The sequence below is a fragment of the Parus major genome, chromosome 22 (genome assembly GCF_001522545.3).
Source record: "Parus major isolate Abel chromosome 22, Parus_major1.1, whole genome shotgun sequence".
In the NCBI taxonomy this organism is placed as follows: Eukaryota; Metazoa; Chordata; class Aves; order Passeriformes; family Paridae; genus Parus; species Parus major.
The window spans coordinates 2,222,240-2,240,902 of record NC_031790.1 but is presented as its reverse complement, the minus strand read 5'-3'; the positions used below and the strand labels follow the sequence as shown (position 1 = coordinate 2,240,902).

The window sequence follows — 18,663 nt, the reverse complement described above, 5'->3', positions numbered from 1 at the left end:
GAATAAATATGGGATAAATTGATAATGGGAATAAATATGGGATAATACGGCATAGATTGATCATGTGAATAAATATGGAATAAACATGGAATAAATTAATAACACAGAGAAACCTGCCGGATAAACATGGAATAAACCCACAACTTACATTGCTCCCAGCCATCCCTGCCTCTGGATGATCATTTTTATCCCAAATTACCTCAATTTGATTAATCAGGGAGTTGTCAAACTTGAAGCCGGGGATCCTCTTCTCGCTGCACACCACGCCTACGTCCTCGGTGTGTTTGCAGTCGCTCACGCCCCAACCGTTGGAGCCGCAGGCGGCCAGGCTGCTCTCCTTGCCCGTGCAGTGCACGTTGTCCAGCCAGATTTTCCCTGGAAAAGGAGGAAAACACAACTGCCATTCCCTGAATCGGTATTCCAGGGAAGTGCTGGGTCTCACTCTTGGTGTGAAAATCAAAGTGAATAAAGCGGCACCTCAAGGATTGATGGATTGGGAAAAGCTCTGGCCCACGGCTTTTCCCATCCTTTATCCTTCTGGGAATAACAATCCACCTCCAGCCTGTGCTGCTGCAGGGATCAGTGCTGAAAATTCCGATTAAAATCATTCCATGTCCCCAGTTTCACTGGTTAGGCCCTGCTCTCCCATCACCCTCAAATCATTCCTGATTTATCAAATCCACATGTAATCCTTGGTGGGAGCAGCTCCGAGATTCCTGAAACACCTGAAAAATGGGATTTTTGCACCTCTCTCACCGGTGTTGGAAGCTGCTGTTGTCTGGGGGCTCTTGGAAAATGAAAATTTGAGCTCCACTTTCCAGCCTGGAATTCCCATTTATTCCTTGGTGTGTGTGTGCACAGGCACATATTTAATATTTTAAAAAATATTAGAAATATATATAACCGATATATTAAATATATAACATATTATAATACATTATATATAATGTATATATTGTATATATATAAATAAAAATATATCATTATAGACTATATTATATAATAATACATATTTAAATATATAAAAGTATATATTTTTATATTATCTATTATATATTAAAATATAAAATAGATTATATAGGAAAATTATAAAAATGAAATCAATAAATCTATGATAAAATATTTAAAAAATATTTATTTAATTATATATTTATTTATATTTGATTGATTGGTAGAATCATATATTCATTAAATTAAGAAATCAATTTAAATTATTAAAGAAATATATTTACTTAGATATGTTTGATTGATAGAACGAAATATACATCAAATATCAAAGAACTGATTTAAAATATTAAATAAATAAATTTATTTACTTATATATCATTGTATTTCATTGATTTTTACAATGAGATATTCATTAAAGACCAAAGAAATATATTGATTTAAAATATTAAATAAATATTATATTTATTTAATATCAATATTAAATAGAATAAATACTAATTAATATTCAATACTTATTAATTATTGTTCATTAATATTTATATTGAATTAATATTAAATTAATATTAAATTAACATTAAATTAATATTAAATTAATAATCAGGGAGTCCCTCAGGAGCCTGGATTTGGGATTTCCCTGGGAATTCTCCCTCCCATGGCCAGCCCAGTTTGGAGCCAAAATCCACAAATTTGGGATCCCATTCCAGGTTTTCAATTTCCCTCGGGCTCCACTCGCTCTTTTACGGGACATTTAGAGGTGTGAGCACTCCAAAATTGCTGAAAACCACCCCAGAGCAGCAGGATCACTCTCCCAGGTGGAATTTTATCCCTGTGGGATCCATCAGGCTCCAGGGAGGGCAGGAAAAATCCTCTGTATAACAAGAGTCAATCCCAAATCCCATAAATCCTTTGGGGCATCCATTCTTACACGGATTTGTTGTTATTCCTGGATTATTCCAGAGTTTTCCTTCTCAGACTCAGTGATTTCAGGAATTCCCGGCTGCCACACACAAACATTCTCCTTTCCAAGGGTTTGCCCAGCAGATATTTGGGATCCAGGTGGCATTTTCCACATTTCCACCAGGTGTGAGTTCAGAGGGCATGAAAGGACGAGGAGAAAAACACCCCCGGAACAAGGGGAGTGGTTTGAAGGTGAAAGAGGGGAAATTTAGATGAGATTTTGGGAAGGAATTCCTCCTTGGGACGGTGGGGAAAGGCTGGGATGGAATTCCCAGAGGAGCTGTGGCTGCCCCTGGATCCCAGGAAACGCCCAAGACCAGGCTGGAGCAGCCTGGCACAGCAGAAGGTACCCAGGGTGGGATTGGATGATTTTAAGCTCCTTTCCAACCCAACGCATTCCATGATTCCATTAGACAAAATTTGGGATGAGGCTGAACAGCCTTTCCCTGCCAGAAGCAGCCTGAGGGCACCAAAATGGTTATTCCCATAAATCCAGTAATTGTTATTCCCATATAATCCAGCAATTGTTATTCACATAGGATAGGAAACATTCAGAGCCCTCTGGAGTCATGTGATGTGGAAGTTTTCCCTAAAATCCAGCCTAAATCCTCCCTGGCACAGCTCTGGCTTTGCCTGGATCCCATCCCTGTCACGGAATGATCGGAGCTGTCCCTGGGCAGGAGCAGATCCCAAAATTCTCCCCTCAGTCTCCTCCTTTCCAAGTGTCCTCAGCTGCTCCAGGCCGTTCCCCATCCCCATCTCCATCCTTTGGATGCTTTCCAATAATTTCACACCTTTTTTACCTCACAGATCCCAAACCCACCCAGCACAGCACCAAACACTACAACCTCATCAATTAAACCAAAATTAGGGATTATTGGAACCTGGTGAGATTCCCCACGCTGCTCCAAGATCCCCTCACCTTCTCCTTTCCCATACTTGGAGCTGGGCAGCCAGAACACGGCCTCCATATATCCCAGCAGGAGAGACACCCAAAACCCAAAAAATATTATTGGGAGCTGGAAAAACCCCTCCTGCTATTCCAAGACCCCCTCACCTTCTCCTTTTCCATACTTGGAGCTGGGCAGCCAGGACACGGCCTCCACATATCCCAGCTCCCGGCACACCACGTGGGCGGCGTGGATGGAGAAGTCGTCGTCACACACGGTGCCCCACTCGCCATTGTAGAACACCTCTACCCTGCCCTCGTTGTGCTTCCTCTTCTGCCCTGCCAGCCTCAGCTGGATTTTGGGGACGTTTGGGGCTCTCTGGGGCACCTGGAACGGTGGTGGGGCTGGCTCGGGGTAGCCGGGAAGGTACGGCCAGGGCTCGTACTGGGCGCAGCTCAGCTGGGCCAGGAGCAGCAGCAGCAGGCTGGGCTTGCAGGGAAAAACTTGAGATCTTCCCATCCTCTGTGCTCGCAGAGCCAGGGAGCGCAGGCGGGGCTGTCCTGGAGGAAAATGAGATTTTGATTAAAGTTTGTCACGATATAAAATTTCTATCTCTTGGGGATTGAGATTATCCCCAAGGCCGTCTGGGAAAAACAAGGTGGGGTCAATTATTTCTTGTGGGGTGGAGAAACAAAGTGAAACCTCCCCTGCTTAGAAGTTGAGGGCAGCTTGGCACATCATTTCACTCCAGAAATAGATTTTTCCCAGGTAAAATTCTCCCTGCTGCAAATGATTTTCCTGTTTCTCCACAAATCCAGCAGGAAAACTTCATCCAAATCCTGCCAGGACAGAACTGAACTGTTTTTTCTCCCCATCAAGAATCCTGAACATCTGCATTGATCAGCTCCATCCCTGAACATCTGCATTGATCAGCTCCATCCCCACACATCTGGATTGATCGGCTCCATCCCCACACATCTGGATTGATCAGCTCCATCCCCACACATCTGGATTGATCGGCTCCATCCCCACACATCTGGATTGATCGGCTCCATCCCCACACATCTGGATTGATCGGCTCCATCCCCACACATCTGGATTGTTTGGCTCCACCCCTGCTATTGCAGGAAGAGCGTTTTTGAAACCTCAGCAAAACTCCTCAGGAATGAAACAAGGCTGCAGAACCTCTCCCTAAATTGCAGATGAGGAGGCCCATTTCACCCCAGACTCCCAGCAGGGTTTCAAGGGGATCCTTTGGGTTTCCAAAGCCTTCCCAGGACTGTCCCATGTGCCGAGACTGCAGGGTCTGATGATGAACATCTGTATTTCTGATTCTGGGAGCATCTGGACGGTGCTGCAGCCACGCCGGGGAGGCTTGGGAAGGAAAAGGCAGATAAAGAGCGGAGCAGCCCCCCAGTCAAAGCCTGCAGCTGTCAGAGGCAGAGCTTCAGCGTCTTCAACAGAATAGGAACAAATTCCACCCTCCCTGGGTCAGCTTTGTTTTATTTCTGAGCCTGCGAAAAGCTCGGTGTCAGCTAAACCCCAATATCCGAGAGGAGAAAAGGCTCCAGCAGCCCAGAACCTGCCCCTGTGCCAAGGAAAACAGGGACCCGTGTCAGCCCTGCTCAAGGGGCTCCCCCGGGATACAGGAGCAGCTCCGAGCTGCGAATTTCCCTTTCCAGCCCTTTCCCTGCTCCACTCCAACCTCCACAGCCGTTTCACGAAGGACTGGAGCCAAAAGACACAACAATTTGGGGAAAGCATCGGGAGGAGGGCTGGGGGTGGTTCCTGGAGGTGTTAATGACCCGAGCAGCCGGAGCGCTGCCAGATGCCAGAGCCTTTCCAAGAATCCTGATACTGGGAGACCTCGGGAGCAGCTGGGAGGGAGGGGAAGGTCACGGCAGAGTTCCAGGTTGCTTTAATTGGGACCGAGATTAGCCTGGGAGACACTAATTGGGATTAGAGCAGAGCCAGGAGGTGGAACTTTCACTCTTGGCAAAGCCCTGCCGAGCCAGGCTGCCCCGGAGCCCAAAACGGGTTTGATTTTGTTCCCCAGAAATTTCGGGATTTGGGAATCATCGGGTATCCTGAGCTGGAAGGGACCCACAAGGATCATCTGAGTCCAATCTCTGGCCCCACACAGGGGAAGGAGAAAACTCAGAGCTGGAGAAATCCTGGTGAGAGAGGACAATGTTCCCTGCACCACAGAGGGAATTCCAGCCAGGAAAAAAGAATTTTGAGATCGTAGGAACACATTCCCAACCCTTCTTGAGGAAAAATGGCTCAGGGCACCCAGGTGGAGCAGCAGCGTGTCCCATATTTGCTGTGGGATCAGGAGTGGCTCCTCTAGGGAAAGGCACTGGGAAACCACTCAGAAATCCCAAAAATACAAAAATCCTGGGGGAATTCCACACAAGACGGGGTCAGCAAGAGTGCCCCATGCTCCCCCCAATCCCAAACAGCAGGAGACAAATCCCCCAAAAATCCTCCCACTCCCACAGCCCCAGCTCATTGAGGGGCTCATGAAAATGTCCTCAGGTGAAGCCAGGAAAAGCAGAATCCAGAGGGATTTGTCCGCAGCCATGACTTGGGATTCCCACAGAAAATGGCCCAGGTCCAATAGGGAAACTTCAGGAACTCGGCAGAATCCAGGGAAAGCTCCCAAGGCTTCAGCATTGAAATGGGACCTCAGCTTCTGTCTATCCCAAGTGGACAGCAGGGAAAACAGGGAATTCTGGCATTGGAGAGCTCAGGCTGTGGTTGCCCTGTTCCTGGAAGTCTCCAAGACCAGGCTGGATGGGGCTTGGAGCACCCTAGGATGGTGGAAGGGGCTGGAAGGAGATGGGATTTAAGGTCCCTTCCCACCCAAACCATTCCATGGCTCTGATCCACAGCATCCAGGTTCTTTCCCGCTGGGATTCGAGGCCAGGGCTGGTTTAGAGGATCGATAACAATCACCCGGCAGCTCATTCACTCCTCAGCACAACAGAAATCCTGGAATTATTCTTTCCTGAAACCTCCCTCCTCAGCTCTGGGACATTTCAAGGCTCCGATATCCAGGAAAACTCTCCCTGTCCTTCAGCTGCAGCCAGGATGGCTCAACCACAGCTGGAAAAAATCCTTTAAAGGGCAGGGGCAGCACCCAGCGGAGCCAACTGCACCCACACGTGATGGGGGAAGAGAAAACCACAATAACACAACTTAACATGGAAAATATTCCAGCAAAACCGAGGCTCTGCCGTGGCCAGCGATGCTGGGACGCGTTTTCCCACAGATCTGAGGGAGCTGCACGTGCTGAACTCCCTGAGAATCAATCCTGGAGTTTGGGATGGATTTTCCCTTTCTTTTGGGCTCATTCCTCCCCTGACAGCCTCTAAGAACCTCCAGACTAATTCCTGATGCCATTTTGGGCTCTCCACTGGAAGGAATCCAAGATTTAAGGGTGTTAAACCCATGGAGCAGAGTCAGTGGAGGAGGCAGGAGCTGCTCCAGGTTTTGAGGCTCCTCGTGCCGTGTTCCAGGCTGGAAGCTGAGACCCAGCCCCACTGGAATGTGCAATTTCCAGGCATGATCCAGGTGGCTGCTGACTCAGCCCCTTCCAGGGCTCCCATCCTGGGTCTTGAAAGGAACAGAAGCACGGATGGCCAGGAAAAACCATGGGATTGGTACAGAATCATGGGATGGGTTGGGATTTAAATCCCATCCATTCCCACCCTGGGCACCTCCCACTGTCCTGGGCTGCTCCAGCCTGGCCTTGGGCAATTCCAGGGATCCAGAAGCAGCCATAGCTCCTCTGGAAATTCCACCCTAGCCCCTCCCTGCCAGGAGTTCCTTCCAGATATCCCATCCATCCCTGCCCTCTGGCAGTTTCAAACCATTGTCCCTTGTCCTGGCATTTAAAATCCCTCTCCCTCCTTTTCATGGACCTCCCAAAGCTCCCAAATCCTGAGCTTTTCCTTCTCCAGCACCTCCCCAGGTGTGACAGAGCCTGCTCTGCTCTGGAGCCAAATCCCAGCCAAAATTCCCCTTTTAAATCCCATCCAATCACCAAAAGAATGGATGAGCTGGACAAACCCCAGAACCAGGCACTTCCCTGCTCCCATCCTCATCCAAAGGAAAGTCTGGAATGCTGGCTGGGAGCCCTTTGTGCTCCACATCCCTCGGGAGCTGGGGACAATTATCCCGATTGTCCTGGGAGCTCCCAACCGTTGGTGTTCAGCCACTTGGAACTGGGAATCCCGGGAATCCCGGGCATCCCTGCATCCCAAATTCCACGCTCCATCGCCCCAGATGCATTTCTGGGCTGGGAACTCCTGGTGCCACTGGAGGAGCTCTCCAGAATGATTAAAGGGAATAAAATCCTGACATTCCCTGGGATGAGGTCGGCCTGGATTTGGGAGCTGCTCAGTGGAGTCCCTTCAGGAAAGGTGCTGGCCATGGTGCCGGGTGTTGTTCCCTGGAAAAATTCCCGTGTCCTTGCAAATCTTAGGGCATTTATCCTTATAATTATCAATATATCCTTATAAATATATCCTTATAAACATCAGTATCCTTTTAAATATATCCTTTAAAATATATCCTTGTATCATTTAAAATATATCCTTATAAACATATCCTTATAAACATCCTTTCAAATATATCCTTATAATTGTGATCAATTTCTCCTGATACAGGAAAAAATTTTCCTGTTGCATTCCTGGATTTCTAAACCAGGATCTCTGTAATGCCCTAAGCTCTCTTTAATTTTTTTTAATCTCCACACAGCAACATCTCCTTAAATTCAACACCAAAAATCCACCTGAAGGGGAGAATTGACCCCAGAGGAGGATTCTGTGTGAGCAGAGCTCAGCCTGGGTTGAACATCCCATATTTCAAGGATCTGAAATGCTTGAAGATTCCAAATTTGGAGATGATTCAGATTCGGAGAGGATTTCCAGGTGGATCTGAAATCCTCCCGGGAGGAGGGGATCATTCCTCACCCACTGAGTGATGTTGTTTTAATTAATGCTCCCTAATCCTCCAGCGGGACAGCTGGGCTCCAGACCAGCCTGGTGTTATTCCTGGGAAATCCCTCTTGGAATAACAAACTTCCAGCAGCGTTGCTGTGGATTGGGAGTGGAACTTTTCCTTCTTTTTTTGCATTTCTGCGGATGGAGCATGGGAAACATGGGACAAAAAAGGGCCAAAAAAAGGGTTCTGAAAATCCACTGTGTGAGCTGGGGGTCGTCCCAGTGCCCAGAACTGGGTGCTCGGGTTTGGAGCCACCCCAGGAATGCTCTGGAAGAGTCCAGGAGCAGCAGGAATAAAAGGGAAAAAATTAATCTAAATTAAGGAGCAGAAAGGAAAGCAGAATGGAGCACAGGGACAGTAAAGACAATGAAATTGGGAGTCAAATTACGGATAAAAAACCCAGAGCTCGTTACTGGGAAAGCGTTTTGGGGAGAGAATTTCCAGCAAAACTCATGGATTTTCCATTAAATCAGCCGCCAAAGGCAGGAACATTGTCCTGGGCTACAAAACCCTGCAATCCTGAGGGTTTTTTGAAGCTGCTCAAACTTCCCTGAAGTTTCTTCCCCAAAAATTCTCATTTCTGCACCCACGAAGCTCCTGCTGGCTTTGACTGGAATTCTGAGCCTCAGCACCACATGAAGGATTAAATTTCCCTTAAAAACCCATTTTCAGGGATGTTTCCAAACATCCTCCTGCCCTTGGGACCAGGATTATCAAAATTCCCTCCTGGAGTTCCCAGCCCTGGCTCCAAGGTGCGGTTTCTCCCTGAGAACTCTGATATTCCAGCAATTCGCGTTTTTATTCCATTTAATATTATTTTAACTCCTCCCTGCTCCCCAGCCGAGCAAATTCCACTACCGTGGGTGGCTCAGTGCAGAGAACTGGGAAGGAGGAGCCCTAAATCCATGATTTTCAGGGTGAATCCAGAAAAAGCTGGAAGCACCACGCTGTCACCTTTAGGAGCTGATTGTGGGGATGATGAATTATTTTCCTGCTGTGCTCCCAGATATTCAAACTTGGATCTTCCTCTCTAATATTCTAAATTATCTGGGCTCAGATCTTTTATCTAAACGCGGTCACAGCTGCTTAATTAACACCAAAAGCTCATCGGGGAGGAAATATTAATTACAACTATTGGTGAGCTCGGGTCGGGTTGAGCATCCCGCGTTTCTCCGGGGCAGCTTTCCAGGTGGATTATCCCGGAGTAATCCTAAAAATTACCGGGATAGATCAGCTCCGAAGCAGTTGCTGGTAGACTCGGAGAATCCCCAGCAGTGACAGGAGAAAAATAAATCCTTAATTAAGGACACATTTTGCACCTTCTGCCAAATATCTGCCCCGGAGTTTTCCCTCTGTAAAAACGGGAATTATCCAGAGAGGAGAACTCCGGGAGCCTCCTCGATTTTCCCGGTGCTGGTGGCACCAACCCGGGTTTTCTGCTGGAAATTCGGGATATTTTACCAAGATCTAAGCTCAAGCACTCGCGGCCAGTTTGCAACTCGGTTTTTATTCCAGCCGGCAGCGGCTGGGAGCAAAAAAAGGGATAAAAATCTCCAGCTCGGCCAGGACTTCTTTAAAAAAGCGACTCTGAAAATCTTGGGTGTCTCAGCCCGGCCAGACCCAGCTCGGGGAAAGGGAATTGGGAGAAACAGAAACGTTTTTCCCTCAATCTTTTATCTCGATGGGAGAGGGAGAAAAAGGAAGAAGGGAAATGAAACTTTGAGCCCCGAAGAGAGAAAGGCTCAGAAATGTTGGAATTCCCGAAGCAATAATTCACTTTTTTTTTGTCGCGATCACAGCCCGAGTCCGGCAGCCCCGAATTTACCTGGATTGGGGGGAAGCTCAGCCCCGGCTGGCTGCTTCCAGCTCTTGCCTCCGCTGGAAAAATCCTCCCGCGGGCAGGGAAATGTGCGGCTGCCGGAGGAGCCGCAGCTTCCTGCCCAATTTCACTGGATTTACTTCGCAAACCCCTCCCAGGAGCCGCCCCCCGTGAGATCAGCACTCCCTCCACTCCCTCCTCCCGGGAGGGGGCAGAAACCGCTTCCCCCCCCCCAAAAAAAAAAAAAAAAGGGATCTGGAGTGTGAGTTTTTATTCCAGAGAATAAAGGCTGGGAGTTATCCCGGCCCCCGGGGTGAAGTTTTAGTGTTTAAGGGTTCCGAGGTGATTTGGTCCCTGCAAGTCCAGGGCTTTGTGGAGCAGCCTCCTGGAATTCCCAGCGCTGGAATTCCCCCAGTTTCTGCATCCCGATTTTCCAGCTGCTGGATATTCCTTAAGCTCGCTAATACAGCAGCTCAAAGCAAAGCAGGGAAGAATTATTATTATTATTATTATTATTATTATTATTATTATTATTATTATTATTATTATTATTATTATTATTATTATTATTATTATTATTATTATCATCATCATCATCATCATCTTCTTCTTCTTCATTATTCATTATTCATTATAATTATAATTGTAATTATTATTAAATGTATTATTTATTATTCATTATATATTATTTTTATTCATTTACTATTATCCATTATCTATTATCTGTTCTCTATTATCTATGATACTATATATAATGTTAATTATATATTATATAACTTAATTTTATATATAATATTATATATATATATATATAATATATTATTATTTATTAGTATTTACTATTATTATTATTATCCCAGCTTGTCCTGCAGTTACTCCCCATGAGTCGCAAGGATTAAAACCAGTTCCTCATGGAAAAATAACAAATCCTGGAGAATTCCCAGGTGGGAGCAGTTCCCAAAGATCAGAGCTGGATCGATCCCGCATCATTCCAAACCTCTGGCATCTTCTCAGCCAGGGGAGGTTTTAAAGTCACCCCATTCATTCAGGCTTTGGTTTCATCCTAAAAATTCTCTTTATTCCCTTTGCTTCCAGTGTGAAAATAACAGGAAACTGAGTGGGATCTGAATCCCTGGAAATCCCTGGAATTCCATCTCCTGAGCCAGTTTTGGGCAGCAGCGTCAGCATTTCCCAAATTCCAAATTATTCCCTGGTGTTTCCCTCCCCCGGATGTTTCAGTCTCTGTTTGGGATTTTCCAAACAATATTCCCAAAGGTACCTTTGGAAGGAATATTCCCATTTATCCAGTGCATTCCTGTTTCAGAGTATTTTCCAGCTGGCGCTTCCCTAGGATCCTCCGGGATCCTCCTGCACAGCAATTCCAACTTCATTCAATCCACTGGCATTAAAAATTCCAGGTTTCATTCCCGGCTCTGGCCGAGTTTCCATTGGGGCAGTGCCACCCCCCACATGAACATCCCCAGCAGGAGACTTCTCCCTTTTCCCAGCTTTTCCATCCCTTCCCAGACAGGATTTCTCCAGGTAATTCCTGCTTCAGGAACCGACTCCATCTTCCCAGCCACTGGAAAAGCTGAGTCTGCTCCGATTCCAGCAGCTCTGGAAGCAATTCCCACATTCTTTTATTGGGAAGGGAAGTTGAGCTGGATTGTACATTGGCATTAAAGGAAAGAAATGGGATTTTGGGAAGGAATTCCTGGCTGGGAGGGTGGAGAGGGGCTGGAATGGAATTCCCAGAGCTATGGCTGCCCCCAGATCCCTGGAAGTGCCCAAGTCACTTCCACAGAGAAGGGATCCCTGGGATCTGGGATCTGTGGGATAAGGGATCTGTAGGATTCTTGGGATATGGGATCTCTGGGATAAAGGATCACTGGGATATGGGATTTCTGGGATATGGGATCTCTGGAATAAGGGATCTGTGGGATGTGGGATCTCTGGGATTGGGAGCAGCCTGGGATGTGGGAAGGGGGTGTGATGGGATGAGCTCTCAGGTCCATTCCCTGCACCAGGAATTCTCAGCGAAGAAGACAAACCCTGGGAATTGGATCCCAAGCCTCAACAGAGCCCAGGACATCAGGGGAAGAGGAGTCACAGGAGGAGCCAGGAAGCGATTCCTGGCTGGAATGAGGGAGCTGGGCCTGAGGAGGGAATGTGTCAGTGCCTGGGTCGGGCGAGGACACAGCAGCGCATCCATGAAAAATTCCAGCTGATGGAAGGAAGAGCTTGGGATGAAACATCCCCGCAGGAATCCGGCAAAGCTCGCCAAGGCTCCGCACTGGACTCAGGGAATTTGCTGCCCCCTTCATCCCACATCTGGGGAAAACCAGGGGAAAAGCACTCGGGAAAAAGGGGCTTGAGAAGAGCTCAGAATCACACAGGGAATTCCACACCGGGAAAAAACGCTGCTCCGGGTGGATCTGGGAAACAGGAAAGGCGCTTCCCATGTCCCTGAGCCAGGGCCGGAAGAGCAGATCCCGATTTTCAGCATCCAGTGATTTTGCACATGGATTTTTCACCTCAAATCCCTGCACAAATCCCAGATCCAGCTGAATCCCTTCCCTGCCCTCACTCCCAGTTCCCATTCCCAGTCCCATCCCTTCTGCCGGGACTTTTCCCTGCCCTAAGGACACACCTGGGCTCTGACACAGGAGTCCCAGTCACGCTCCCTGCTCCCAAAAATGAGCCTCGGGCCGTTGGGTGCTGTAATTCCCCCAATTTGCCGTTCTTTGGGAAAGGCTCATTGCCTCCCAATCCTGGTGTTCCACAGGGCGACTCGACCTCTCCAATTCTGGGAGCAGCTCCCGAAAAGCTTTTCCCTGCAGAGATGATCCAGGAGATACCCAAAAACCTGCAGGTATTTTAGGGCCACATGGCCGTTCTCACAGCTGAGGGATCCAGTGGGAAGGTCCTGCAATGGGAGATCGAAGAGCCAGATCCCAGTGGCTGGGAAATCCCAAAATTCTGGAGAAATGAATCCGTATTTCCCCCCTAAAAAGTTATTTCTGTGTCTAATCCCTGTGGGAATTTCTCCAGCTTGGAATCCTGGAATGGTTTGGGTGGGAAGGGACAGAAAATCATCTTGTCCCACCCCTGCCATGAGTAGGGATCCTCACACTATCCCAGGTTATTCCAGCCTGGCCTGGGACTTATCCAAGGATGGGGCAGCTCCCCATTTTCCAAACCTCTGGGAAATTTCATAGCCAAGATGGGAAGAACCCAAATGCCAGGGAAATCCTGGCAGCAGGAGCATTTCCTGGCAGGCGCAGGGGCCTGGCACTGGCTCCTGGTGTTCCCAGAGAAAGGAAAACTTCATTTCCCCACTTGGCCTTCCAGGAAAAGGCTGGGGAGAGGCCAATCAGCACTGGGATCTCCCATAGGAGATCCAGGATTTCCTGGAAGAAGGAAAATCCCAGCACGAGGCGCTGAACAAGTGCTTCTCATTCCGTGTCTGGGATCCCTCAGGGATGAGCAGGGAGCAAAGGAATCCGTTGGATTCCTGGTGCTGGAAGGTGAAGTCCTCCCAGGAAGCTCCCGACAAAATGCTGGAAGCACAAAGGATCTACCCCGCGCCCATTCCCATGTTCCTGACAGATTCCCGCCGTGCAGCTCCCCAGGGATGAAGATGGAGCAGGGAAAATGAAGTTTTTCCCCAAAAAATTACTAAGAGCAAATTTCTAGGAAGCAAAAGGAGAAACGCGGCTGGAGGCAGTGACAGCGCATCCCAGGGAAAATCTGTGAATGAGGCTGCTATTCCACCTTTCCCTGCGGGATCGGAGGTCCCGGAGGACTCCCGTCCCTTCCCATTAGATGGGAAAAGGCCCTTCCTAAATCGGAGCTCTGGAGGGATCCAGGGATGGATTGGGACACGGGGACAGGGACAGAGGGACAGGGACAGAGGGACAGGGACACGGGGACAGGGATAGGGAAAGGACAGAGACACAGGAAGGGAGAGCACATGGAGACGGGGACAGAGGGACGGGGACAGAGGGACAGGGACAGAGGGACGGGGGCACAGCGAGTGCCGCCGGCTCCCCGCGGCTCTCGGGAGCTTCACGCGTTATTTGGTACCAACAATGGCCCGAACAATGGGACCTTGGGAACAACAATGGAATTTCGGGAATAACAACGGCACTCGGGAACGGGAGCCTTTTGGGGACAACAATGGCCCTGCCGAGGGACAATGGCCCGGCGGGACGAGGTGTCCCCGCTCCCGGGGCGCTCCCTCCCCGCAGCTGCGGATCCCGCCGGGGGTCCCGGAGGAGCCGCCCTCCTTCTCCATCATTCCCTGCCCTGCTCCCCTGTCCCGAGCCTGGAGAAAGGAGTAGGAAGAAAATGAACTTCGGAAACACCAAATCCCATCGTGGCTTGGGAATTCCAGGCTGAGGATCCCAAAAGAATCACTCTCAGGGGTAGGATGGAAAATTCCTTTGGAGCCCCAGAAAGATCTGTGGGAATAATTTGGGGTTGATTTTCCCCCTCTGGAGACGGCACCAAGTTCTGCCTGCTCCAGCTGAGCCCCTCCTGCAAATCCTTGGGATCTGGTAATGGGGGATCTCTGGGAATCCTGGGATGTGGGATCTCTGGGATGTGAGATTTCTGGGTTCTGGGATCCCTGGGATATGGAATTGCTGGGATATGGGATCTCTGGTATCCATGGGTTCTAGGATCTCTGGGATCTGTGAGATGTGGGATCCCAGGGATTTGGGATCCCTGGGTTCTGGGATCTCGGATTTGTGGGATCTGTGGGATCTGGTACTCCCAGATTTGCACTGAAACTCCCACAAACTCCGATTTATCGCTCCAGGAACACCCTTTGCCAAAGGAAAGTGTTTGGGAGCTCCGAAGATCCAGTGAAAGATTCTGCTCCAAAATTCCACTCCAAATCCAGGGAATTCTGACTCCAGCACGTGCCGGGTGGGAGGAACAGAAGTTCAGCTCCCAAATTCAGGTGGAATTCAGCAGCTCCAGCCTAAATTACCTGTCCAAAGGTCAAAACCCATCCAAAACGGACTATAACCCAACTGAAACCATCTGGATTTTTGATGAAAGATGATAAAAAAAAAATCTAACCAGTTCTCCGATGATAAAACCATCCCATTTTCCAGCATTTTCCCACTTTTTGGAAGTTTTTCCAGCTGGAGAATTACCCAATAAAAGACCTGAGGCCAAAAGGTTCGTAGAAATCCCACTTTTAATCATGGACAAATTGACTTTCAAGTAGAATCAAAGGTTTTAAATAAAATATAAATTACCAGAGAACTCGGCAAGACCCTGTGCACATTCTGCTCCGCTTTTCCAGATCTCTTCACATTCCCGGAGTTTCTGGGAGGTCTCTTCATGATTATGGAACAGAAATTAGGGATTGAAAGCAGCGACCAGTGCCACTGGGAGGGTGAAGCTTCCAAGGAAAAAGGAGGGCGCGGAAGGGATGGAAGCAGTTTTTTTATGGAAGCACAGCATTGGATGCGAGGGATTTTCCTTCTCCATCCCACGAGTGATTCCAGAAGGGAAAAATCACAGAAAATGTCCTAAAAGAGTTTTTTTTTTTCCCTTGTTTTTGGAACTTCCCATTCCTTGAGACTCCAAAGTGAGAGCAGGGATGGCAACGCTGGAATCCGTCAGGAAAATCCAAGTTCATCCTGGGATTTCAGCCTCTCCCAAAGGTGGGAACTCTCCTGCATGCCCCAAAGTGCAACATTCCCAACAAAGTCATTTTTGGCATTATTCCCTTGCCACCCCATTTCCCTGGAATTCCCAAGCCTGCCTGGAATTCCCAGCTCCACTTCTCCAAAGGGCAAAAAAAGGAGGAACCCTGAGGCAAAAATGGCTTTTTTTTTGCGTGTGTGTGTGTATGAATCGTCCATCCTGGAATGTTATCCCGGGATTTTTGGGGCGGGGAGCCCCTCCTGGATCCAGAGGGCCGGGGAGGCGCCGCTGTGGAGCCGGCGGCGATGGATGCGGCGCAGCCGGAGCAGGTAGAGCAGGATGGAGAGCAGCACCACCAGGAAGCAGGCCAGGAATAGGTAGTGGTTGTACACAAAGGAAAAGCTCCTCCAGCGTGAGTGAATCCCACGGAAATTTTCCTGCTGGATGTCCCTGGGAAAGAGCAGAGGGACAACAAGAGCGCTTTGGAGGCAAAATTCCGCTTCCAGCTCGGGAATCAGAGCTCAGCTGGTGGAGCAGGCTCTAAAAAGCATAATTTGAGGCTCTAAAAAGCGAAAGTTCCCATCCCCAAAATTCTCTCCCAATGGATTTTCCCAGATTTTTGAGAGGATGCCCCTGGAAAAGAGCAAAGGGACAATGGCCACTTCTTAGAGGCAAAATTCTGCTTCCAGCTTGGCTCAGGGCAGGAATCAGAGCCCATTTTGGGAAAACAGGCTCCAAAAACCACAAGTTGAAGGATCACCACCTCTTCCCATCCCAAAATTCCCCTCCCAAAGGCCGTTCCCAAATTTTTGAGAGCCCTGGGAAAGAGCAGAGGGACAACAGCCACACTTGGGAGACAAAATTCCACTTCCAGCTTGGCTCAGGGCAGGAATCAGAGCCCATTTTGGGAAAACAGGTTCCAAAAACCACAAGTTGAAGGATCACCACCTCTTCCCATCCCAAAATTCCCCTCCCAAAGGCCGTTCCCAAATTTTTGAGAGCCCTGGGAAAGAGCAGAGGGACAACAGCCACACTTGGGAGACAAAATTCCACTTCCAGCTTGGCTCAGGGCAGGAATCAGAGCCCATTTTGGGAAAACAGGTTCCAAAAACCACAAGTTGAAGGATCACCACCTCTTCCCATCCCAAAATTCCCCTCCCAAAGGCTGTTCCCAAATTTTTGAGAGCCCTGGGAAAGAGCAGAGGGACAACAGCCACACTTGGGAGACAAAATTCCACTTCCAGCTTGGCTCAGGGCAGGAATCAGAGCCTGTTTTGGAAAAAGAGGCTCCAAAACCCAGGATTTGAGGGATCAGCGCCTCTCCCCATGCCGAAATTGCCATTCCCGAGGCTGTTTCCGGATCTGGGGGTACCTGAGGGGCAGGAAGCGGGTGCGGTACAGGATGGCCCCCAGCGTCCACTGCACCTCCTTGTCGTAGACCTGCAGCGCCGTGCGCAGCCGCCCATAGCTCTCGGGGAAGGAAAAGCCCCGGTGGAAAACCTCGAACATCCAGGCGGACTTAAAGCACTGGAACCTGCAGAGAAGAGTGGGATCAGGCTGGGAAATGGGATCGGGCTGGAAAATGGGATCAGGAACACTAGGATCAGTCAGGAATACTGGGATCAGTCAGGGACAGTTGGATCAGGAACACTGGGATGAGGAACAGCAGGACCAGCCACAGAGAACGGGATAAGCTCAGCTCAGCGGGGCACAATTAAACACAGAATTCTCAGCTTTTCCAAGGCATTTTTCCCCAATTCCCAGGCTTTTCCCAAGCTTTTTTCCCCACTTCCAAGGACCCCACAGAAGGGCCAGGCCCAGCAGCCGGGCCGGAAGAGGTTCCTGAGTGAATCCCAGGCTGTTCCCAGGTGGATCCTGAGCAGATCCCAGGCTGTTCCTGGGGTGTTCCCAGACTGTTCCTGGGCAGATCCTGGGCAGTTCCCAGGCTGTTCCCAAGTGGATCCTGGGCTGTTTCCGGGCAGATCCCGGGTGGATCCCGGGCTGTTCCCAGGTAGATCCCAAGCGGATTCCAGGGTGTTCTCAGACTATTCCTAGGTGGATCCCAGGCTGGGCACTCACTTGAGGCGGTGCAGATCTGCGTGCGGTGCGTAGAGCCCACGCTGGAAGCGCTCCCGCAGCACTGACCAGCTGGTGGCACAGTAATCCTGCAGGAGAGCAAAAAACCGGGAAAACTGGAATGGTTCTGGCATTCCCTGAGCCCGGAGAAGGAAAATCCCACCCGAGAAAATGCTCTGGAACAGCAAAAACCAAAAAGTAACAGCAGCTTGTGCTGCCAGTGAGGGAGAGCCCGGATTTTCTGGTAATGGTTTAAGCCGTGTTTGGAATTTGGAGTGGAATTAATGGAAAAATCTCTGGGAATATCCTATCAGGCAGATCCCAAATTTCCTGGGAAAGTTTTGAGCCACGCTTGGAATTTGGGGTGGAATTAGTGTTAAAATCTCTGGGACTATCCAGTCAGGCAGATCGCAAATTTTGTGGGAATATTTCGAGCCATGCTTGGAATTTGAGGTGGAATTAATGTGAAATTCTCTGGGAATATCCAGTCAGGCAAATCCCAGGTCTGAGGAAAAGAAAAGCCCTGGGAGAGTTCAAGGCAGGAAATTTGGGATTTCTTAAGGAATTTGGGATTTCTTAAGGAAAAGCTTTCCTGCAAGACTATGGGAAGAAATTCCTTGTGGAAAGATATTTTAAAACAGGAGTTTATCCCTGATTTTCACTTTCGCAGCTTTAGTGAATTTAGGAATTTGGGCTCTCTTAAGATATTTGGGGTCTCTTAAGGAAAAGCTTTGCTGGAGGACTTTGGGAACAAAATCCTTCTGGAGAGATATTTTAATGAGGGAATTGATCCCAGTTTTTTCCCTTTGCAGCTTTAGTGAATTTAGGAATTTGGGATATTTTAAGGGAAAGTTCTGCTGCAGGACTTTGGGAACAGAATCCTTCTGGAGGATTCCAGGCCTGAAGCATTCCCCACCTGGGCAGCCCTGGCAAACTTGGCGGCACTGTAGTCGCCGCCCATCCTCAGCACATCCTCGGTGCAGTAGTAGAACTCGGAGAATCCGTAGAACTCGCTGCTCTGGAAGTGCACGGGCGGCTGGAAGACGCCGTTCAGGGAGCCCCGGCTGTCCCGGCTGCGGTTCAGCAGTGGCTGCAGCAGCTCCCGGCAGCGCCCGAAGTCCCCGGAGCCGCGCAGGTGCAGCGTCCGCCCGTGCAGCCGCAGCTCATCCAGCGCATCCCGCGGCAGGCATGGATCCGGCAGCGGGAACTGCGGGCTGTGGAACAGGGAGAACTTGGGAACCCCTTCCCTTCCCTTCCCTTCCCTTCCCTTCCCTTCCCTTCCCTTCCCTTCCCTTCCCT

At 49.1% G+C, this 18,663-nt stretch overlaps 2 protein-coding genes across 12 annotated transcripts in view; both read right to left on the bottom strand.

Annotated features, from left to right (window-relative positions):
• LOXL2 (lysyl oxidase like 2) overlaps window positions 1-9,758 on the bottom strand; it is a 48,073-nt gene extending 38,315 nt beyond the window's left edge. Inside the window, exons 1-3 of one of the 2 annotated variants that reach the window (XM_015648914.3) lie at window positions 9,631-9,758; window positions 2,963-3,355; window positions 200-375 (exon numbers count right to left, since the gene is read on the bottom strand). In XM_015648914.3, coding sequence (XP_015504400.1) covers window positions 200-375; window positions 2,963-3,314 — 528 coding nt within the window. In that variant the 5' untranslated portion in view covers window positions 3,315-3,355; window positions 9,631-9,758. Of the gene's footprint in view, window positions 1-199; window positions 376-2,827; window positions 2,892-2,962; window positions 3,356-9,630 lie in introns of those variants that run through there. The other variant, XM_033519446.1, reaches the window with a different exon arrangement.
• Window positions 9,759-14,815: 5,057 nt separating this feature from the next.
• The window catches only part of ENTPD4 (ectonucleoside triphosphate diphosphohydrolase 4), a 12,397-nt gene continuing 8,549 nt past the window's right edge, over window positions 14,816-18,663 (bottom strand). For all 10 annotated transcript variants that reach the window (XM_033519439.1, XM_019008826.2, XM_015648906.2 and 7 more), the window contains 4 exons: window positions 18,281-18,578; window positions 17,368-17,453; window positions 16,661-16,822; window positions 14,816-15,738 (listed from right to left, as the gene is read on the bottom strand). In XM_033519439.1, coding sequence (XP_033375330.1) covers window positions 15,516-15,738; window positions 16,661-16,822; window positions 17,368-17,453; window positions 18,281-18,578 — 769 coding nt within the window. In that variant the 3' untranslated portion in view covers window positions 14,816-15,515. The remainder of the gene's footprint in view (window positions 15,739-16,660; window positions 16,823-17,367; window positions 17,454-18,280; window positions 18,579-18,663) is intronic.